The following is a 23777-nucleotide window of genomic DNA, read 5'->3' on the forward strand; positions in this document are numbered from 1 at the left end:
TTCCGATGTCGACGTACCCCAATACCTTGTCCCCTAAAAAGTCAATTGCCTTCATGATGGCCATCTCGTCTAACATCAGGCTACACAGTGTTCTCTTGCCAGTCTCCTTCTCTGCTTTAAACCGGCTCTCTAGTGCTTGGAATACAACTGCACTAAAACCAGGTGAACCATCAATTGCACTGTACCATTTCCGGATTGTGGATGGACTTGGCAGTGCCAAGTCGAATGTCTCTCGAACATAGTCGTATCCTTTAGCAGAATAAAATTGAAGAGTGAGTGCGAAAGCTTTGATGACTGGATCGTATTCATCTCTCGAGCGTTTGCCGCTGCCTTTGTTCTTCAGCATTCTGCTCACAATAGCTTTTGACACACCAGAGAATGTTGTGTTGAGCATTTCAATACAATTGTCGGTGACCATCCCATTCTCCCTCGGGTCTTCCACGATGGTATTCAGGGACTCCACTTTTCTGGCTAACCTTCTGTTGTGTTGCTGACTCACTTTTATTTTTTTCGAAAGTTGTCCAGCTTGTGGACTGCTTCATCGAGCTTGTGCTTCAATACCAGTGGACTTGTGACGGAGTAGGAGTGATCTGTGGTTTGAAATGAGGGTCCCGCCTCAGGTTCAGGATCTTGAGTAGTGGCTTGAGGTTCTGGTGTATCTTCTTGGATGACAGACCTGGCCACTGGCGCTTTCCTCAAAACTGTAACCTATTTGGAAAGAAAAGAAAAGGTGAACCATTAATACTCATTAAGTTGTTTTTAGGGCTGAGCCGAATGCTTAGAAGCTTCGTTCATTAGATTGGGGTTCTAATTAGAAATAGATGTGACTGCGTTGGATGTATTTAACATTGTTTCAAAGACTAAACATTTTGTTAAATATTATTAAAACAAAGCTTCGGGGGGGGGGGGGAAATGCCAAGAAAGTGTACAAAATGGGATTCGGCTCAGCTCTAATTTTTTTAAAAAGCAACTGAGTTGTTCTCCATAAAACTATGTCTTAGGAGCTGCATATGAAGCAGCAGACATGGCATGTGATGGGTTACTATCATAACATAGGTGGAATACCAACATAATACAGTGGAGCCCGCTTATTATCATACCCCCTGTGCAGGATGAAATTATGGCAATATCCGGGATATTCCAATGGGCAGGATTCAAAATGGCGGCGGCCCTGAGAATGGAAACGATGTTTTCTGTGGGATCAATGTATGCAGAGAATGAATTCAGTGTCTTGTGACTTGTAGGTGTGATAATCAGCCATGCATGACTGCCGCCTAGCCAGATGGCAGAGTTAATGAGCGAGGCCACAGGAAGGTATGATAATAATTGGGAAATAACTATGCTTGGAATCAATTGTGAGCAATTTGACTGAAATTAAGTGGGATATGACATTATTCTATGACATTACATGGGAAGATTCACTATAGTTTATATAGGAACTGGTTTTGGATTTCACTATTCTAGGACTATAGACGGGATATTCCAATAAGCGGTATGACTTTAAGTGGGCACCACTGTATGGGGAATACCAACCTAACATAGGTGGAATACCAACATAGCATAGGTGGATTACTAACATTACACAGGTGGAATACCAATATAACATAGTTTACCTTCATTAAATGTGCTGGGAAGTTGAAACAGCTGGGGACGGACTTCGGCTTCAGTCGGACGGTTTGACCAGTCCTGTCGAAGTCACTCTCATTGAAGTGATCACTGCACAGAACCGTGGTGCCTGGGGTGAGGTAGAAGGACTCCCTTCTCAGGGCAGATGTCCATCGAGAGCACAAGTCCTTATCCTTTGGAAACCTTGAAACAAAATACATTGTGGTCACAAAATGTGGTTGCGGGTCAAAATCTCAGAGGGCAGTCAAAACATCCGAGTCAAAACGACTCCATATCAAAATAATATTTTGAGTTTCATATGTATAGTTAAATACAACTTCATCTGCTAATGTTTGCCATGTGTCGGACTTTCGTACCTTCCACAAGTAACCCCCATTTGCTCTTTCTGCTCACGAGTGACACAGGAGGGCATGGAAACCCTGACAGTAGTAGACTGGACAATTAAGTTAAGCTCATCACAAATTAAATCACTTGACAATGATCACGAGCTGACGAGTCAATCTCGATACTTAAATCTGAATCAATGAATGAGTCAATCAGACATCAGTCTGACATACTCACATAGCCCTAGTGAATACACAATACAGTTATATTTGAGATCTGTGTCGTATTGCACACCCTGCGCGTGGTCTAACATCATCAAATTCAAACACAGTGTTCAAACTTCATTGAAACTTCATTGAAACTTAATTGCCTAGCCCCACCACCGTGACCACGCCAAAAACTGAAAAAGCAGAACACCCGCGATCGCGGTTTGTCACTTACTTGTGAAATGTGCATGTGGAGGCCTTCCCTGAGGTATTTGTGCAGTCAAATGCAACACACTGTGGCATTTTGAAACAGCGCGTTCACAAATAAGACTCCTTACAGTCGGTAAGCATCCAAAATGAATCAGAAATTGTGAGATCAGCTGATTGTGAGATCAGACGCAGACACAATCGGCTTCCCAATATGGCCACCAAGCAACTTCCGCTAGCTTCAGCCGACAGCCGTCATTGGCTCTCCAGGTTTATTATATACCTCCGTGGGTGCCAGCAGCTTGTATTTGCTTGGTATCAACTTAGTTTGAATTATCCATGCTGAAAGTGTTTTCAAAAGACCAAATACCTACTCTGCTAACATAGTTTTAACCTAAAGCATGAAATAACAAAATTTGACATCAAATATGTGCGATTTTGGCGGCCATTTTGAATTGCGATTTTGAGCCACTATATAAAGCATTTGCCAGCTTGGTAACAACCGGATTCGGATTCAGCATACCCAAATTATGTTAAAAACACTTGTTACCAACTTTTAACAAGAAATGCCTCAAGCATTTTATATAAGGGCCTTTTGAGGTTTTACGTCCTGTCTACAGTGGTGAAAACTGGGCTGTTTTCAGAAAAAGTCTGGCAGTCAATCAAAAAAGCAAGTCTGGCAGCCAATGGCTGAATCGCACGTGCATAACCTTCGGTTTAGCAGTACTTGGAAAACATTTTACGCTGTCTCGACCAGTCAAATTTGCTGCATTATCTGAGGGCGGAGTAACCACGAATCGGACAAAATGGCGGCGCTTGGGATGCAACGACAGAGCTAAGTTCGGCCAAAACATGTTTGTTTCGCCCGTCTTTTTCTCAAGACTGTGCGGGTTAAGGTGTTCGATGCACTTTCTAGTTCTTTTTAACGTCACACCTGTGACTTCGAGGCAAAACAATTCACATGTTTATTGTACGGTGTATCGATGGTCGTACATTGGTTTTCTTTGCCGCAAATTCAATCGATTATTGTTTTGCAAGTCCTGTAAATTTTACAATTTGTGACGTCATGATTATGAATTATCTTACCTGTGCCTGTTTCACCTTTCTTGCTCGAGGTCCATTTTCGCTCTTGTGGTTCTCGTTGTTCCCTTATCCACTCTTTAGCTCTCTCTGTATGATGCCTTTCGTTACGTGACGCCCTCGTGATGTGAAAGACAAACTCGTTGAGTCAGAGGGATGTTTTTGCAGGAGGAGCTTTGGCTGAGGGATTTCAGGCTCGGCTGTTCGAGTTTCAAAACTTTGAACGGCGCTTTGAGGTGGATCACCCTGAATTTTCTTTGGGAGTTTAAAATGTTTTGTTTGTTTTTTCGTGGCTGGGTTATTCATTGTGGGTTGGGTGTTGTTCGAGTTCCTGGTACGACACCTGCCCCTCCCACCTCCCTCTACCCTCTTCGTGCCCCCCATACAGGAATGCATCTCGCAGGCGGCTGTTCAGACTAAGTTTGAGCAACACACCTTGAGAGCAATCGCCATTGCCGAGACCATGCGACAAGTCATGGATTCTGTACACCTGACTGCAGCAGATCACAGGTCAGCATTTTTACATCTTTCTAAAACACCAACTTTCCGACAGCCGTTTAAAACATTTTTTGTTGTGCAAAGTCGAGGTCTATGGAGGAGCTAGAACACAAAATAGATCAGGATGCAACAGAAGAAAAGGAACAGAAAAAAGAGGTGGAAACACCAACCGCAGAGCAGAGGGACAACATAGAGATGGATAAATGAGGGATGTGGGTAAGAATGAGTGGTAGATTAGGACGCAGGGGATGGACAAGAAGGAAAAACTGGTCATTTGGAAGGAGGTGGGCTTTGGTGGTTTGGGGAGATGTAATGGGTTTAACAGTTTGGACCCATTCCACTGCATATACAACAACAACAACAACAACAGGCATTTTAAAAGGCCATTTTCCCTGCAAGAGCGGGGGTTAGCCTTGCGGTCCCCATGACAATGTTCTCCATTTTGCCCTATTTTTCTGCATCTCCCCTTGTTAACCCCCAAGCTCGCATTTCTTCTTCGACCATCTTTAGCCAAGTCTTTCTCGGTCTTCCCCGTCCTCTACTTCCTTCCACATTCATTTCCATCACTTCTCAACCAGTCACTTTCATCCTTCCTCAACACATGACCAAACTATCTCAAACTGTTTCTCTTCACAGCATCAATCACAGGCTCTATTCCCATCATCTTTCGCAATTCATCATTTGGCTTCCTCTCTCTCAACGATACTCCACACATCCACCGAACCATTCACATTTCCACCCTTTCCAGCCTTCGTTGCTGCTCTACATTCATTACCCATGTCTCGCTCTCATAAATCATAACACTTCTCACACATGCAGCATACACCTTTTCCTTCAGCTTCAACGACACTCCCCTCCTCGTCAGCACGCCACTCAGTTCCCGAAACTTCTTCCATGCACATCTCACTCTAGCAACCATTGCCGAGTCTGATCCACCTTCTCCATTCAGCATGTCTCCTAGGTAACAAAATGTTTTCACACCTTCCAGCTTCACGCCGTCTCCAAGATCCAACTCAACATTTCCTCCATCTGCAGCTCCCTCTGTGCACACCTTACACTTGAATGTAGCTGCCACACTGGTTAATGACCCTCTCAAACCACTACATTTTTGATGAACCCACTCAGCGCACATTGTACATTGAATCGAGTTCACTCCGACACCCTTCCTGCACATAGCACATGGCCACTTCCCAGTTCTTTCCACCTCACCACATGCTTTACCACTTGCCATCACCTTTGTTTTTCCAATATTCACCTTCAGACCTTTCGTCTCCATACATTCCTTCCACTTGTTCATCTTCTCCTTCAGTCCATTCATACTTTCTGCAATCAACACCAGATCATCTGCATACAACAACTCCCACGGTAAACCCTCCTTTACGTTCCGAGCCAGCATCTCCATCACAGCTACAAATAGTAGTGGACTTAGTACTGACCCCTGATGCACTCCCACCTTCACCTCAAACTCACCACTGTTCCCGTCCTTCGTCCTTACAGCTGTGCGCACTCTTTTGTACATTGCCATCACGACTCTGATCAACCATTCCTCCACTCCTAACTTCCTCAATGCCCATGTCACTACTTCACGTGGAACCCTATCGAATGCTTTCTCCAGATCAACAAACCCAAGAAACAACTTCTTCCTCTTCTCCATGTACTTCTCCTGCAACTGCCTCACAATAAAAAGCGCGTCTGTCGTTCCTCTTCCTGGCATAAATCCAAACTGCATTTCGTCAATCTTCACTTTCTTCCTTATCCTACTCTCCAACACCCTTTCCAATACCTGCATTCCATGCTCCAATAACTTTATCGCTCGATACGAGCCACAGTCCAGAGGGTCACCTTTCCCCTTGTATAGAGGGACGACGGTACTCAGCTCCCAATTCACTGGAATGCGGCCTTCTTTCACCACCAGATTGCAGATCTCTGTCATTCTCTTCACACCCCAATATCCCGCTGCCTTCAACATATCTCCCACAACTCCCGTCGGCCCTCCCGCTTTTCTACTCTTCATTGCTTTAATCGCTTCCTCAACTTCCTTCTCGGTTATCTTCTCTGCCGGTCCTAAAACTGGGTTACTCTCTATGTTGCCATCCCATTCATTCTCTGCATTCAACAGTATTTCCATACATCTCTTCCATCTTCCTTTAATTCCATCTGGGTCCACAACGATTTGTCCCACTTCATCCTTCAAGCAACTCACGCCCATCACATCACACCTCTCTTTCGCTGTCTGCTTTACCATCCTGAATACCGCTCTCTGACCCTCTTCCAAATCCAAGCGTTCTCCGAACATTTTCCGACATGCCTCCTGCGCCTTTGCTACCTCTTTCTTTGCAGCCGTCTTGGCTGCCTTATAACTTTCATGCTCTTCCTTTTCTGCCCCCGTACCCTTCGCCTTCTGCCACTCCTTGAACTTCTTCCTCTTCTCGTCAATCTTCTTTCCAACTTCATCATCCCACCACCATGTTTCCCAGTGCCTCGGTGGTCCTTTTGTCCATCCACATACCTCACCCAACGGCTCCCAACAGACTTTCTTTCATTGACATCCAACCACTTTCAAGCTCAACCACATCATCCTCTACCATACTCAGCCTCTCTTTTAATGCCTCCCTCACTGTCACCTCTTTCAACCTCCACACCTTCATTCTCGGTTGGCACTTCACCCGCCGAGCTCTCCTCGCTCCTTTCAACCTTATGTCGCAGACAACCAAGTGGTGCTGTGAAACAGCCTCCTCCCCCGGGATCACCTTTGTGTCCCGGAGGTGCCCCCTATCTCGCCTACGCACCATCAGGTAGTCAACGGTTGTCGTCGACCCACCTGACGTGTATGTAACAAGCTTATCATCCTCTTTCTGGAACTGAGTTTTACAAATCAACAAATCAGCTCCATCAGCAAACTCCAAAATCCTTTCACCTTCTCCATTTCTCACACCATATCCGTAACCCCCATGAACTCCCTCGAAACCGTCCATACTCCTTCCCACATGTCCATTTAGGTCTCCTCCTACCAAAACAACTTCCTTATCTTTCACGTTTTCCATCAGCTTCTCTATTGCACACCAGAACTTGTCCTTCTCTTCATCGCTCCGACCAACCTGCGGAGCATATCCCGAGATGACGTTCACCAAGAGCTTTCCAATCATCATTTTCACCATCATCAACCTTTCACTCACTCTCGTCACACTCACCACACTGTCTACAAACTCCTCAGAAAACTGGACACCAACACCATTCATGCCTTCTGGGCACCCTTGCCACACAAACTTGTATTTCTGTCCCTGCCTACCCTTCACCATTCTCACACCACTTCCCTTCCATCTTGTCTCCTGCACACAACATATGTCCACTCTTCTTCTGACCAATACTTCCACCACTTCTCCTGATCTCCCTGTCATTGTCCCTACATTCCACGTCCCAAACCTCAGATACCGATCTCCACGTCGGGCATCAGACGTTTCGTCGTCATAAATGGAGTGATTTCCACCCTTGCTTCGATCGGGTTCCCCACCTTGAGTTTTGACGAGAGGGAGTGGGGTCCCCCACGGGGTACTTCGGGCTGTACCCTGCCCATATCTCGTTGTAATTGTCATGGTTCTCTTTTTGAGGCAATGTTTTTATGGCCGGATGCCCTTCCTGACGCCAACCCTTTTAGTCGCCTCTTACGACACGCAGGGATACGGTGTACCTATTCTAAACCGGGGTACACACCGGGGATTGCATATGTTGACTGGATTTGTTAATTGATCTTTTAAAAACATTACCCAGTGAACTTTCCAACAGAACAGCCAATCGGAACCTTCCTGCCTTTGGATGAAAGGTAACTGCTCACCAGGTCCAGGCATCGTGGCCAAAAGTCATGGCTCGTGGAATGTACAGTCGTGGTCAAAAATATTGGCACCCTTGCACTTTTTTCAAATAAATCACAATTTTCTCGAAAAAAAAGTTGAAATTGACAAAAGTATTTGGACTTCACAATTCTTTATTTCAATGGTAATATTACAGAACCTTTGTTTTTGATTCAGAACTTAATATATCCTTTTACATCAGAAAATAAAAAGAAATGGCATTGACAAAATTATTGACACCCTCGACTTAATATTTGGTAGCACGGCCTTTGGACAAAATAACTGCAGCCAAGCGCTTCCTATAGCCATGAATGAGCTTCCTCCACCTCTCTACTGGCAGTTTGTCCCACTCTTCTTGTGCAAACTGCTCCAGTTCTCCCAGATTTGAACGGTTTGAACCATTCCTGGGTGCTTTTTAGCCGCGTCGCAGACGCTGCTCATAGAGTGCCCTCTGCTGTTGTTGTTGTTCTTCTTGTTCTTGTTCTTGCAGAGAAGACAAAACCTCAAAGCTCCACCCATTCTGGGAACCATAGCTCCACCCATTCTGGGAGAGCCTTCATGTAAACAAATATCCACCATTTTATTAACTCGCATAGCTTTGAGGCCTGTTTTGTAGGCCCGTGGTGTCTTCCTCTCTCACACAGTTTTATTTCAAATCAAATTCGAAATATCATTTCATTTTTCACAGTCGCTAACATAGTTTTAGACTCGGTTGAAAAAAAACGGGAAGAAAATCCGATGAAAGTTGCCCTTTATAGAACGAAATGAATTCTCAAAGGCCTGTAACTTCAAGTTCATTGAGATATATATTTTTTAAATCGCGGCATGGTCAGTCATACACCGCCCGAAATAACAGACGGGAAAATGCCGAGATATATATATTTTGTTTAAATCGCGGCATGGTCAGTCATACACCGCCCAAAATAACAGACGGGAAAATGCCGAGATATATTAAAAATTCGTCCATTTGATGACAATCGTCACGATGAAATATTTAATTTATACGTCGTCACAATAATGTGGAGAGAGAGGAGCATAGCTTCGTTCACGTGTCGCCACACACGGGAAATTGCCGAGATTTTTTTTTTTTAAATCGCGGCATGGTCAGTCATACACCGCCTGAAATAACAGACGGGAAAATGCCGAGATATATTAAAAATTCGTCGCCACACACGGGAAATTGCCGAGATATATTTTCACTGCACAAAAATAACATCAAGTAATCGAATCAATAGGAATGTCCTGTGCTTATAACATCGACGTTATAGGCACAGCTGCATCTAGGCATTGTGTAACATCGACGCGGCTTTTGTTTTAATTAAAACTTTTTGTACTTGTTGAAGTGTGTTTGGGTCATTGTCCTGCTGCAAGACCCATGACCTTCGACTGAGACCCAGCTTTCTAACACTGGGTTGAACATTGCACTCCAAAATGCCTTGGTAATCTCCTGATTTCATGATGCCATGCACACATTCAAGGTACCCGGTGCCAGAGGCAGCACAGCAACCCCAAAACATCACTGAACCTCCTCCATGTTTGACTGTAGGGAAGGTGTTCTTTTCTTTGAAGGCTTCATTTTGTTTTCTGTAAACATGGAGATGATATGCTTTACCAAAAAGCTCTAATTTAGTCTCATCCTCCACAGAACATTCTCCCAGAAGGATTTTGGCTTGTTCATGTATGTTTTCGAAAACTCCAGTCTGGCTTTCTTTACAGTGGGGTCCTCCTTGGTCTCCTGGCATAGAACCTCCTTTCATTGAGTTGGCGATGGATGGTGCAAATTGAAACTGTCGTACCTTGTATCTGAAGGTCACCTTGAATCTGTTTGGAAGTTGATTGAGGTGCTTTCTCTACCATTCGAACAATCCTTCGCTGCAATCCTCAATCAAGTTTTCTCTTGCGGCCACATCCAGGGAGGTCGGCTACAGTGCCATTGGCCTTAAACTTCTTGATTACATTACGTATGGTGGACACAGGAACATCAAGGTCTCCGGAGATGGACTTGTAGCCTTGAGATTGTCCATGCTTGGCTACATTCTTGTGTCTGATCTCCTGAGACAATTCTCTGGTTTTCTTTCTTTTCTCCATGCTGATTGTGGTGCACACGGTGACACAAAACAGCAGAATGACTCCTTTTCTCTATTCAAACTGGTTGAATGAGTGATTGTTATATTGCAGGCACCTGCACAGGTGAGTTCACTTCCAAAGTAAAGGAGAATCACCTGCTTGAAATCAAATTATTTCTAACAACTTCCAAAAGGTGCCAATAATATTGTCCGGGCCATTTTAGGATTTATGTGTGGAATAAGCTAAGATTTAGTAATTTTTTCAGCTTTTTTTGTTTTGTTCTAATGCAAACCAAAGAAATACAAATGTGGATACCAAAATCTGTTTTTTATTTCGACAATTTTCTGGAAGAAATGGAGCATTATTTTAAAAAAGTGCAAGGGTGCCAATATTTTTAGCGACGACTGTGGCAGAAATGGTCAAATTTCCACAAGCCTAGCCAAAACATACAGCTGACGAGGCTGACAGGCTGAGTGTATGTGTGGCAGGCAACGATGTGAAGATGAGCGTGAGGAGAGAGAAGACAGGGTGGCATTTATACAGCAACAGCTGAAGCTTCTCAGCCAACAATGTCGTGACCGAATCGGGAAGCTTGCAGAGCTCGTTGAGAAGAAGGTGACGTTTCTGTTGCTCTCTTACAGATCACTACGTTTCATCCATGCTCATGTCCTCTGTGCCCTCACTCCTGCGTCCTCCGCGCCCTTGCTCCTGCTTCCTCTGCGCCTTTGCTCCTGCTTCCTCCACGCCTTTGCTCCTGCTTCCTCCGTGCCCTTGCTCCTGCTTCCTCCACGCCCTCGCTCCTGCAGCCTCCGCGCCCTCGCTCCTGCTTCTCTGTGCCTTCGCTCCTGCTTCCTCCACATCCTCGCTTCTGTGTCCTCTGAGACCTCGCTCCCCTATTCTCAGAGCCCTCACTCGTGTCCTCCTCCTCTCTCTCTTTATCTCTCTCTCCCTCCACCCAGTCCCTCCCTGCGCTCTCCTTGTGTTAAACTACTGCAGCCTCTATATGTTTGCTTTTATTCCCACAGGTGTCAGAAGCCATGTTGGAGGAAATTCGGCGATTGGCACACCTGGTGGAAAGTTTTCAGTGCGAGTTTCATTCCAGCCCCGTGGTTTTGAAAATTTATAAACAGGTCCCGTTTTTACTCTTTATTATAATGGACTACCATGTTGGACTTGTATTTGCACATGAGTGAGGATGGAGGATTTTGGGGAAAGAAAGTGTTGTTTTAGTTCATTTCAAGGAATGATTGATAACTGTCACTCTTAGGAATTGCATAAACACATGGAAGATGGTCTTGGCCGAAACCTGACTGACCGCTGCTCAAACCTTGTGAACAGTTCTCTTCAGACAACGCAGGAAGATATGGTTGGTAGGTGTTTTGGAACGTCGGTGGTGGAGGATAAGTCTTGGCATTGGTTTGCAATAATTGAGTTTGAATGATATTTGTATCCAAGGTTGGTTATATTTTGAAGTCGACCACAAAACTGAGATGTTTCACAAACTTCAGCGATGGGGTTTATTCTGGTCTACTTGTTATTTAGTTCAAACTTTGTGGTTCGATTGAAAAAACATATTCTCTGAGCATCTTTGAATCGGCACTGAATCAATAGCCATGGAAAGGGACTCTTGCCAAAAGTCCTCCCAACAAAAATTGTTTGAAAAGTTGTTGTGGAGAGGGGAAGGGCCTCCACGCCCTCGCTCCTGCGAGACGCCCGGAGCGTCTGTTTGAAGGCTGGTCGGAGCCGTGACGGAGGGACGCAGGTAAAGAAGCATCTCCCACCTAACATGCCTTTAATCCCTATTCTCTCCATTGTAGAGATTGTCAAGCCGCTGCTCCCACTGTCCATGCGCACAATGGCAGATACCCTGACTTCGCGCTGCTGTTTCAACCTGAGTTATGAGCTGAACTGTGAGCACCTCTGTGCTGACTTCCAGGAGAACATCGAGTTTCGTTTCTCGCTTGGTTGGTCGGCCCTCGTAGCGAGATACCTGGGTCATGATGGAGCCCGGCATGCCTTGTGTTCCGTACCAGGACAGGTATGATTGGGAAAAAGGTTTTGATATGGAGTTCGCTAAAAGTGCTTTTGGGTAGGGGAGGATGGTGTGTATGGAAATTGAGGGAGATTGACTGTGGTCCCTGTCGTGAAAATCAAGCACAGACACGACTTGTCCCTTGGGTAGGTTTAATATCATTTAGATCTGTAGTAACAGCCTGTAAAATACATTCATGCAACAGACATTAGAATCAGAGTATTACATGGGCAATGTCCGATATCAATAGGTGAAACAAAACAGGCGCAACATATAGGGGCGTACATACCATTCAAACTACAGGACTATGTCACAGTAAGTGCCGCTGGAGTGTCCGTGCCCCGCGGTTGTCCCGGCTCTTATAGACGGCCCTTTAGTGGGATAAGCGAGCACTCCCTGGGTTCATCTTCGGTATAATTTCACTACATTCTCTCCGCCGTTAGAACTATACTGCTGCTCGGCAGGTTGCAAGCAAGCGTCAGCAATAATCGAAAGGGTCACGTCAATCCACGTCAGTCGGTCCACCCGTAGCGGTCGGGGCGGCGAACTACCCTGCCAGTTCGTGTTCGGAAACTACCGGGTACGGCGTCCCCAAGCCCGGAGTCCCCCGCGTCGGAATAGCTGCCGGAGGTGGGTGTCGGAGGGGGCGCCCCAGCGCCTTCTGGCAAGGGAGTGGGTGACGACGGAAGTGACGTTAGTAGTTCCATAGAGGAAGCTTCGGTAGAGTCCATAGACTCGTAGATGGGTTCGTCGATATCCCTGTCGTCGTCCCCACAAGGGGCGAGATGGCGTACGGAGACAGTAGACTCGCGGCCGTCCGCCGTTAACACACGAGCATGCTCGGGATTAGCCTGGAGGACCCGCACCTTATCAACAAGGGGGTCGTACTTGCTAGCGCGAACCGCTCGTTTGAGATAGGCGGGCCCCGGCTCAGCGAGCCAGCTGGGTAAAGATTGGATACTACCCGAGCTTCTAGGGTGGTGGAACAGTCTTTCGTGAGGAGTCTGGTTGGTGGCGGTACATAGGAGAGCCCGGATCGAGTTTAGAGCTGCAGGTAGCGACCACGCCCATTTATCGAGGCCTCGGCCGAGGGTCCGGAGGCTTAGCATGACGGCCCTCCATATAATCCCATTAAAGCGTTCGATCTGCCCATTCGCCTGGGGCCGGTACGGGGTGGTGTAGCTCGAAGCGACATTATTCTGGAGCAAGTAGCCCCTCACCTCCTGAGACAGGAACACTGCACCCCGATCGGTATGCACGTAGGCCGGATACCCAAACATAGAAAACAAATTCTGCAGGCACCGGATAACCGTGGCAGCCGACATATCCCCGCACGTATAAGCAAAGGGGAATCGTGAATACTCATCAACGATAGTGAGCAGCTAACGAGAGTTACTCGACACCGGCAGCGGCCCTTTGAAGTCCATCGCCAAGCGCTCCCACGGTCTAGTAGCCCTAACCAGCGTCCCCATAGGAGGGTTGTAAAAACGCGGTTTGAGCTCCGCACAGATAGTGCAATCACGGCAGATTCGGCGGATGTCCTCAATCGAGTACGGCAGATTACCACTGCGCACAAAATGCGCGAAACGCGCCACCCCGGGATGACACATAGTGCCGTGCAAAACGCGCAGTCCCTCCAAAGTTACAACCCCCGCGCAAGTGGCCGGCCTCGATAAGGCGTCGGCGACCAGGTTATCCTTCCCCGGGCGGTATTCGATGGTGTAGCAGAAGTCGGCGAGTTCGATACGCCAACGGGTGATTTTCTCATTCATAATGCACTGAGCATGTAAGGTGTCGTACATAAATGCAACGCTTTGTTGGTCCGTGACGATTTGGAAACACCGCCCAAGCAGGTACGGCCGCCATCGCCGAATTGACTCGACGATCGCGTACGCTTCCTTTTCGACAGACGAATGCCTCCGCTCGGCGGAGGTGAGAGTCCGCGAAAAGAAAGCCACAGGGCGTCCCCCTTGGGAGAGAGTCACCGCTATCGCATGATCCGAGGCATCACTTTCCAAGACGAAAGAGGCACTCTCGTCAATCGTCGCTACAGCGGCGCCAGCGATGTCGGCTTTAAGGCCCTCGAAGGCCGCCATGGTGGCCGGGCCCATGGGGAACGTGTCGCAGGCCACGAGGGGGCGGAGCTTCACGGAGAAATTTTGCACCCACTTTGAATAGTGGGCGAACAGCCAAAGAGCGCGTTTCAGCGAAGCCCGATCGCTAGGCGGAGCCATATCGAGCAAAGGTCGCAGACGCTCCTTATCCGGAGAGACAGAGCCATGGGTCACGGTGTACCCCAAAAGATCTACCATGCGTAGAGAGTAACGACACTTAGCCGCATTCATGGTTAGGCGATATTTCCGCGCGACCTCGAGGAAGCGCTTCAGATTAGCGTCGTGATGCTCCTGGTCATACCCACAAACTGTAAGATTGTCCAGATAGACAAAGACATCGGTCAAGTTCTCCTTCGCAACGAGGTCATCCATAGCCCTCTGAAAACAAGAGACCCCGTTAGTTACCCCAAAAGGGAGTCGAGTGAACTGGTACAACCGCTGACCCGATTCAAAGGCTGTAAAGACGCGATCAGCCCTAGAGATGGGGACCTGATTATACGCACTATGCAGATCGAGAGTGCTATAAACGGAATACAGGGCCACCTGGCGTACCAGGGCATCCATCCCCGGTAAGGGGTAGGCATCCAGCTGGGTAAATCGATTAATCGTCTGTGAGTAGTCGATTACCATGCGCCGGCGGTGGGCCTCACTTCGCACCACTAAGACTTGGGCCCGCCACGGCGACCTACTGGGTTCTATAATATCGTCCTTTAAGAGCTGGGCCGTTTCTTCCGCAATGAATTGTGCGTCTGCGCGAGAGTAGCGCTGCAATTTTACGGCTACAGGGGTACAATCAGTGGTCAGGTTGGGGAACAGCGAGAGAGGCTCCACGTCCATCTGAGCGAGGGCGCACACAGCAAGCGTATCCGGCCCACCGAAGTCTATTTCCAAACGTCCATGTCGCTTAAGGAAATCAAGTCCTAACAGAACGTCGGCACATAAAGCAGGTAATACCATGAGATACACGTCTGGGAACGTGCGTCCCTTTATCACAAGTTTTAATCGACATGCCCCTTTTGTGCTCAGCCGAAGTCCTTGGGAGGCCATGAAGATCCGTCGTGTTGTCCCGAGAACCGGCCGACCATGTTGATGCACTAGTCGTTGATCGTTAAAACTATCCGTAGACCCCGTGTCAATCAAAGCTTGTGCAAAAACGCCCGCGACCTTGAGCGGAATGATGGCCTGCGCAAGGCCGGCAGACCCGGCAGGTATTGTACCGGCCGGGCGAGAAGATCGCGCCTCGCGAGTGGATCCCACTCCGGCTGCAATCTTCCGGTCGTTCGGGCAGCCCGGGGCATCGTCGGCAGGTTGGGCCTCAGCAGGAGCATATAAATCGTAATACCCTCTGTCAGAGGACGTTCCCACGCCGGCTGCAGTTTGCCGGTCGTTCGGGCAGCCCGTGGAGGATCCTCGTGACAAGTGCATAGTTGGCTCATCTGCAGTTTCATAATCTGCAGTTTCGTAATACCCACTGTCAGAGGACGTTCCCACGCCGGCTGCAGTTTGCCGGTCGTTCGGGCAGCCCGTGGAGGATCCTCGTGACAAGCGCATAGTTGGCTCATCTGCAGTTTCATATGCCGGAGTGAGTGCGTGTAATTCGTAAGAGCCGCCGTCAGATGGCGCTCGAGTCACGTGCTGCGTTTGCCGCACATCAAGAGGAGTTTCCAAAGCAGGAGCATGTCGCTTGTTTGAAGGAGGCGTTCGAACGCCAGTCAAGGTCGGTCGCTCCGCGACCGGTCGCGTTCGCGCCATTTGTTTTGGCGGCCCGGTGTATCTCACCAATGTAGTGCGTGCAGCCAGAGGCCCGCGAGAAGGAGGTCTGCTCATCAAAGCCGAGTGAGGCGCCCCGTCCGGTGCTCGATCTGTTGGCTCAGCGATAAGCCCATTCAAGGTCGCGCGGGTGCGCGTTCCCCGTGCGGCCTTCCTGCAGACCTTTGCAAAATGGCCCTTGGTGGAGCATAGATGGCATATGGCCTCCCGAGCCGGGCATTCAGATCTAGGGTGCTGCCGATTCCCACAAAAATAACACTTTGCGTACCGGTCAGGCTGTGGCCGGGCAGCGGCAGCAGCAGTTAGGCCGGAAGCGGAGTCCGCTTCAGGAGCACCCAGAGACTCGGCCGTGGTGGTCGGGTCCTCCCCCATATCCTCGGCGGTAACCCTCTCCGGTCGCGCGAGTTGAGAAGTCCCCGCCACGACTCGTGGGTGGTCATAAGCGGTGGATCGTTCACGGGCATCTGTAAAGACGCGTGCCAGCCGTAGTGCCTCCGTAAATGTCAGCTCCGCGGTCTCCAAGAGTCGGAGCCTCAAGACTCCAGAATTAATTCCAGAGACGAAAGAATCTCGGAGAAGGTCATCCTGAACTTGCTCATGGGTCCGTACCTCTTGGACGCAGTCCGCCAATAGGTAACGCAGCTCCTGCACGTAGCGATCGATCGATTCCGATGGTTGTTGTCGCCGCTGGGAGAGTTGATGCCGGCCGTGCACGGCGCTCTGTTTCTTTATGTATAGTCGCTTTAGCTCAGCCAGAGCCGTAGCGTACGTCTCAAATCGAGCAATGCTCCGGTAAACGCTGTGATGGACCTTCGACTGTAACACGTACAGCTTCACCGCGGCGGTGGGCTCTGTTTCATGAGCGGCGAAGTAATTCTCCAGCGTTTTGAGCCAGTGGGTGAACTCCGATCCCGACCCCTCGGCTTGAGCGTCGGCATCGAGAATCGGTACCATGATCATCTTGTGTTCAGTCATTTCGTCGATCTAAATGATATTAAATGTCGTGAAAATCAAGCACAGACACGATTTGTCCCTTGGGTAGGTTTAATATCATTTAGATCTGTAGTAACATCCTGTAAAATACATTCATGCAACAGACATTAGAATCAGAGTATTACATGGGCAATGTCCGATATCAATAGGTGAAACAAAACAGGCGCAGCATATAGGGGCGTACATACCATTCAAACTACAGGACTATGTCACAGTAAGTGCCGCTGGAGTGTCCGTGCCCCGCGGTTGTCCCGGGTCTTATAGACGCCCCTTTAGTGGGATAAGCGAGCACTCCCTGGGTTCACCTTCGGTATAATTTCACTACAGTCCCTAATTAGTCTACTTGCCAAGCCTATAGAGCCCTCTTGTGAACCCGGAAATGTTGAGTACCCCAACGTTTTAAGTTAGAAATGTACAGTATGGGTCCCCAGCACTTAGAAACTGCCGGATGCTAACTTGCATATGTTGGGCAATTAGCAAAATTAGCATTAATAGCATTAACCCTATCAAACATAGGCCTGGGACACTGAAATTTCTGTTTCGCTCTATTGCTCCGTTTGAATGCTTCGTGTGAGCAAACTATTTGAAGGATCTGCATGAAATTTGGACATAATACACTTAGACTGATATGCTTTCCGTGAGTGTGCTTATAAAAATTTCCTGCGATCAAAATTTCATGTGAAAAAAGGGATGTAAAAGCCGTGGATTTTTTTTCACCCAACATTTTTTTGCGCGGTTAGTGCCCCTACTCTCATATTGAGCTACAGTTTCAATGTTAGTGTCAGCTGCCAAATATACTTCTGAGGACCCAGATAAGTTCCTGCGCGCATTCGGCCTGGAGAGGCACATCGGCCCTATCCACAGTTGGGGTGATAATTTTGATCTTGTGGTCTTCACACCCAATGGTCGCCGCATGACTCATGCCATGGCCACTCAGTTTGTGCAGAATCCAGCAGGTCTCCTGTTCCCCGGAGGAGCCACACCTGGTGGTAAGGTCATGTCGCTGAAACTACCCCGTCTGACGAAGCTTGAAGCTGGGAAACTTAGTATAGCTCATAAGAGCAGTTTTGTCATTGAACATTACACAGGCCCCAAGAAGATGACTCCACCAGCTCTGAAAGAAGTCCCAAGAACTGATGCTTTCCAAGATGCCATAAAACAGAGTGTTTCAAGAGCACAGAAGAAGGATGCTGCTTGGCTCTCGCAGCTCCACTCTTCCCCTCTTCCCCTAGACTGGGCACTGGGCAGCCTACAATGTTGTGCAAGATCGCAATGGTGATGACAGTGCTCCAAAGCTGAAGACGATAAGTGTCTTTGGACCACTGCTTGACTCGCCCCCTGCCCACCCTGATACAGTGCTCAGTACTATTGCCTACTTAGACACATCATCACTGAGGCAGCTTGGCATGAGCCACAGTCATATCACGTTTGACATGCAGCTGTACGTGATCGCTTGCCTGATCAAGTGGAGTGATCTGCAGCGATGGTCATCAGTGGTTCTCAGACCTGGGATGATGCACACTCTCATGTCATTCATCGGCTCAATCGGACAACTGATGAATTCATCAGGTGTGGAGGAGCTAGTCGGTGCATCATTTGGAGGCCTGAAATCCATCTTCAACGGGAAGGCCTGGCCCAAGGCTTTGCGAGCCTTCCGTATGGTTGTGTCTGCTCTTCTTCATGACTTCTTAGAGGAGGGAGAGAAGACTCACGAGCAGATAACGGCATTCCTGGAGAAAGCCAGAGAGCACCCCACAGGCCGGCTATGGGTGGATTGTTTCATCACCCCTACCCTAATAGCTCACAGGTTCTGGCGAGCAGAAAGAGAGGGTGATTGGATGCTGCAACAACACTGCCTTGAAGAGATGCTGCCCTATTTCTTTGCTGCCGGTCATCACCACTACGCAAGATGGATCACATGGCATCTGCGCGACATGCAGTACCTTCCTGCTACTGCCAAGGATGACCTTTACGCTGGAAGCCATGTGTGCCGCCACTCTGATGGTGCAGCTGCAGTGAGTGGAGAAATGTTTGGGGAGCAGACATGCATCAAGCAAGGGAAGGGAGTAGGAGGCATGAAGGGCATCTCCACCAACCCTGAGCAGGTCGCCGTGTGGATCCAATCTTTCGGCATCTGCTCCTATCTCTCCAAGTCATTGGATGAGATTTACGACGATGCTGAAGCATCGGATAAGACAATGAAGCCCAACAGACACAAAGAAGAGGGCAAAGGACGGCGGGAATTGGACGCGGAGGACCGGGCTAAAATCCTGAGAGTGCTACAGGAAAACTCCCATCCACTCACCATAGAGACCGTGACCCTCCACCATATCATAAATGGCCAGGTGGCAGATGAAAAGGTGAATGTGCAAGATGCATTGATATGAAGATCAGACAGGACATGAGCACACTGTTCTCTTCATCACTTCCTGAGAGATTTCATGCGCCCATCTCAAATAAGGTGGTGACAATGACATTCACCAAAAAAAGAGTGAAGGTCAATGCGAAGATCATATGTGACCTTGAGGCGTTGTTTGCTCGGCTGCTGGTGGTGGGGAGCAAGAGAAGAATGGAGCTCTCTGCCCTCTTTGACTACGAGCTCCGCCCGGTCCCTGCATCCATCATCGATGAGTATGGATGCCTCAGGAAGGGTAACAAGTCTGTGATCGTCCAGCGTCTTGGAATCCTTGCCCCCAATCCCCACCCACCACATGTTGTACTCGTTGATGCATCGCAGCTCATCTACCACGTGGTGTGGCCATCGTCAGGCACTGTGGCTGACCTCACAGCCAGCATGGGGCGCCGGCTTAATCGCTACATCACCGAAACATTTGTCATCTTTGAACGGTATGAGCAAGTCTCTGCCAAAGACCACGAGAGGCAGAGAAGAGCTGGGGAGAGCTCAACAGAGTACCGACTCACACTGACAACCCCTCTACCTAGCCGCGACAAAGTGATGAAGAACAAGACAAACAAACGGAGACTGGGTGAGCTCCTGTGCACACACAGCGTAGGAGATCACATCAAGATGGTCAGCAAAGCAGACATTATTGTCACTCATGACAAGGCTGACGTCTCCCTCATCTCATACATGTTGGATGCAGCCAGTCGCAGAGCTGAAACTGTCCGCATTTTCAGCGACGACACTGATGTTTTCGTACTCATGGTCTATTGGTGCTGGAAGATGGGTATCACATGTAACCTGCAGATGGAGAGATGGGATGGCACTATTCTCAACATCAATTCGACAGTAGAGAATCTCGGTGAGCAGTGTCGCTCCGTCCTGGCTATGCATGCTCTCTCCGGATGTGACACCACCTCCTATCCCGCGGGGAAAGGGAAGGTGTCCACACTCAAGGCCATGAGAGTAGTACCTGGTGACCTGCTTCACTTCATCGGAGAGGAGGGAGCTACTGATTTACAGATTACAGAGGCAGTGAGTGGTTTTTTCCTGGCTCTGTACAACGAGAGGGAGTCGGCATCTCTGAACGTCGCCAGATATGACATCTACCGAAAGCGCAAACCCCCCCCCAGCACTGAAGACACTGCCTCCTACAGAGCGCAACGCTCTCCTCCATGGACGGTGTGCCCATCTACAGGTGCTGCTTTGGAAAGCAGCAGACTGCCCTGACCCACCAGCTGTGGACATAACAGATTTTGGATGGAATAAGAAGGAAGGCGAGAAGGGAGAGGAAGTCATCATGCCCATCCTGGATGCAAGCCCCGTTGCTCCTCCTGCCGTGTTGGAAATGATCAGCTGTAGCTGAAAAGCTGGGTTAAAGCCCTGTTTAACAGCAAAGTGCAGCTGCGTAGCTGCAGGCCTGGCCTGTACCAGCTACTGCTTCTGCAAAGGCTCTGATAGTACATGTTGCAACACACTCACACACTCACAGCAAGAAGAGCAATATGACAAGAATGTAGAGTCAGGAGAAGAAGATGAAGACGATAAGGATGAGTTTTATGATGAGGATATGCTTTATAACAGTGCAGAGTAGTAGAAGTGCAAGACGCTCTTTCTTGATGGAAGTTTTATGTTGTGTAACTAGTGCACATATTTTTCAGCTCTGATAATTTTGGGTATACTTGTATTTTAATTTTGAGGATATTATTTACCCATAGTCATATTATTCTAGTTTGGTATGGTACTTGCCTTTGTTACCTCTAATACCTGTGAATAAAAGTGGAGCAATAGAGCGAAACAGAAATTTCAGTGTCCCAGGCCTATGTTTGATAGGGTTAATGCTATTAATGCTAATTTTGCTAATTGCCCAACATATGCAAGTTAGCATCCGGCAGTTTCTAAGTGCTGGGGACCCATACTGTACATTTCTAACTTAAAACTTTGGGGTACTCAACATTTCCGGGTTCACATTGCTGGCAAGTAGACTAAATCTGTAGCTCCACACCTAAGGCTTTGACGTACGCCACTATGGTAGGTCATGATGGAAGAAGGTACCGACTCGAGTGACCGCTGCCTTCGTGAGATGGAGGCTCTGTTATCATCATCAACTGAGAGTTCAGAATACTGACTGATTATTCCGTTGGAGTGATGTGTATCTCCACTGAAGGTTTCTTCGGAAAAGGCACACGGATATTGTAGGCCTCCCTCCTCTCTGTGAAGCCTCTCAGAATACCATTTACACCTTGATTCAGCTGCAGCTGTGCAAAGGCTGTTTCTAGGGCAATTGCTGTACTGTTCGATACACAGTATTTGCTGACCAGATCCGCTATTTTGACGCTCAAATGCCTCAAGGTCAGCTCCAACGTATGTGATTTCGGCATAATTTTTTCCCCTATGGACTGGAGGTAGAGGACATCTTGAATGATCGACACGAGCTTCTGATGAATATTTGGAGGGACCACAACCATCTTGTCTGCAAAATTCATCTGGTACTCCGGTTATCCAGGCAAGCAAATTGTAGAGCGGGAGCGCAATTTGCTTTTCCGCTTATCTCACCGTAAGAGCGGCTGACATAGGTGGCCATGCAGTTTGTATTCCTTTGAATGTATTCATTTCCTCTCAAAGCACTTCCTCTTTGATGACGTGTTCAGGCAGAAATCGCTGTCACCAGCTGAAGTTTGAATTCTGTGCTCGAGCTGGAGGAAGGCAGCTTATCCAGCGGGAGACCCAGACTGATAGTCTTCATGAACAGAATCTGTTTTTTATTTATTTATTTATTTATTTGTATACCAAGTCGAGGCTCGTGTAAGAGCTAACACATATAACATATAATAAAGGTAGCGGGAGATAAAAGGGGGAGAGAGGGAGGGAAGCACAACAACAGTGGAGAACAGGGACATTGGGAGATCTTTTGAAGGGAGAGGGCTGGGGCAGGGTACACAGGATGATATACGATGAACACCACAAGGGCTTTCAGGAAAGAAAACGGAATTTGGAGGAGGTGGATTTGGGGTGGATTAACCCTTTGAGTACGGATGACGCCCAGTGCCGCAACCTGCGAAAAGGTTTTGTGTACAGATGACCTTACTACACGTTATCGACGAAACCTACAAATAGATCGTCAGTACGTGGTTGCATTCCCGTAATGCCAAATTAATCCCGTACCGGGGGTATTTTTATCCAAACAAAAATCCCGTACTCAAAGGGTTAGGGTTTTGGATGAGGGAGGAGTGGCATTGAAGAGAGTGTGGGAGTTTGTCGCAAGCCGCATCCAAAACTGATCATAATATGCCATCAAAAATCCCTAAATCTCCGTGGCACCCAAAATAAATCCATGGCATACCTGATGAAAGCATGCAGCACTGACCCATATGCATTCTCCAAATCCAGCCATACCACCGCCACATCCTTCCTTTGCCTCTTTGCCTCCTGCAACACTTGCCAGACCATTGCCGAGTGTTCAACGCATCCTGGTGATCCTGGTATTCCTGCCTTCTGCACACAACCATCCACAAAACCATTCCCTCTGATGAAGCCTGAGAGCCGTGCCGCAAAGACACTCATCAATATCTTCCCATCTACATCGAGCAATGATATTGGTCTAAACTGCTCAAGTGTCATAGGCTTCTTCTGCTTTTTGGAATATAAACTCCTTCCGCCCTCGTCCATTGACTGGGCACCACTCCTTGCCTCCGTACCACCTTCAGAGCCTTCCACAGACACTGCCTGATGCCTTCACAACTCTTAAACACCTTGTATGGCACTCCACTTGGTCCTGGAGCCGATGCTGCCCGTGCCTTCCTCAAAACTGCCTCAACTTCAGACTCTGACAAATCAAAAGGAACACCTGACTCTCGGTCTCAACAAGCCTTCAATGTCCTCCACCACTTCGTTCCTCCTTGTGTCTGCATACGTGACATGCAGGTGACCTTCCAACTCTTCCTTCGGTACCTTCAGTACACCACATCGAGACTGCTCCAACAGATCCTTCATAAACTGAAAAGGATTCTCAAAGAACCTCTTTCTCTTCCTCTGCCTCTCCTTTCTTCGCCTCTTCATCCTTTCCACTCTCTTTAACTTCACCAACCTCACCCTCACCTGCTTCGTCAACACCTCAAGCCCATTCCTCTCCCCTTCCATTGCCCTCTTCCATGTCCTTCCATATATATATATACAGTGATCCCTCGTTTATCGCGGGGGTTACGTTCCAGAACCCCCCGCGATAGACGAAAATCCGCGAAGTAGCGACCATATTTTTATTTTATTATTTATATATATTTTAAAGCTTTATGACCCTCCCCACACTCTTATTAACCTTTCCCACACTCTTATTAACCTTTCACATACTCTTATAAACACTTCCTATACTCTTAAACACTTTTTACACTCTTAAACATACGTAATTTTAACAACATATAAAATTCTAATGGGTACTCACCATTGAAGATACTGTAGCGACCCATGGGTCCCCCAAGCAAGGCCAGCATCAGAATCTCCTTGCTCCAGCCGGTGACATCACCGGCGGGGATCCGCGGCGCAAGAGTGGCTGGTCACGTGACCACCAAAGCGTGCCGCGCGTGCGGGTATAATCAGCTACACCTGTTGATCACG

General features: G+C 48.1%; 1 protein-coding gene across 4 annotated transcripts in view; it reads left to right on the forward strand.

Annotated features, from left to right (window-relative positions):
• The window catches only part of MFN2 (mitofusin 2), a 128912-nt gene that overhangs the window by 65117 nt on the left and 40018 nt on the right, over positions 1–23777 (forward strand). For all 4 annotated transcript variants that reach the window (XM_068107393.2, XM_068107394.2, XM_078771443.1 and 1 more), the window contains 6 exons: positions 3612–3679; positions 3832–3953; positions 10345–10471; positions 10882–10986; positions 11124–11226; positions 11674–11894. In XM_068107393.2, the coding sequence (XP_067963494.1) occupies positions 3612–3679; positions 3832–3953; positions 10345–10471; positions 10882–10986; positions 11124–11226; positions 11674–11894 (746 nt within the window). The remainder of the gene's footprint in view (positions 1–3611; positions 3680–3831; positions 3954–10344; positions 10472–10881; positions 10987–11123; positions 11227–11673; positions 11895–23777) is intronic.

This window comes from Myxine glutinosa, chromosome 2 (assembly GCF_964187855.1).
Source record: "Myxine glutinosa chromosome 2, kmMyxGlut1.1, whole genome shotgun sequence".
Classification (NCBI taxonomy): Eukaryota; Metazoa; Chordata; class Myxini; order Myxiniformes; family Myxinidae; genus Myxine; species Myxine glutinosa.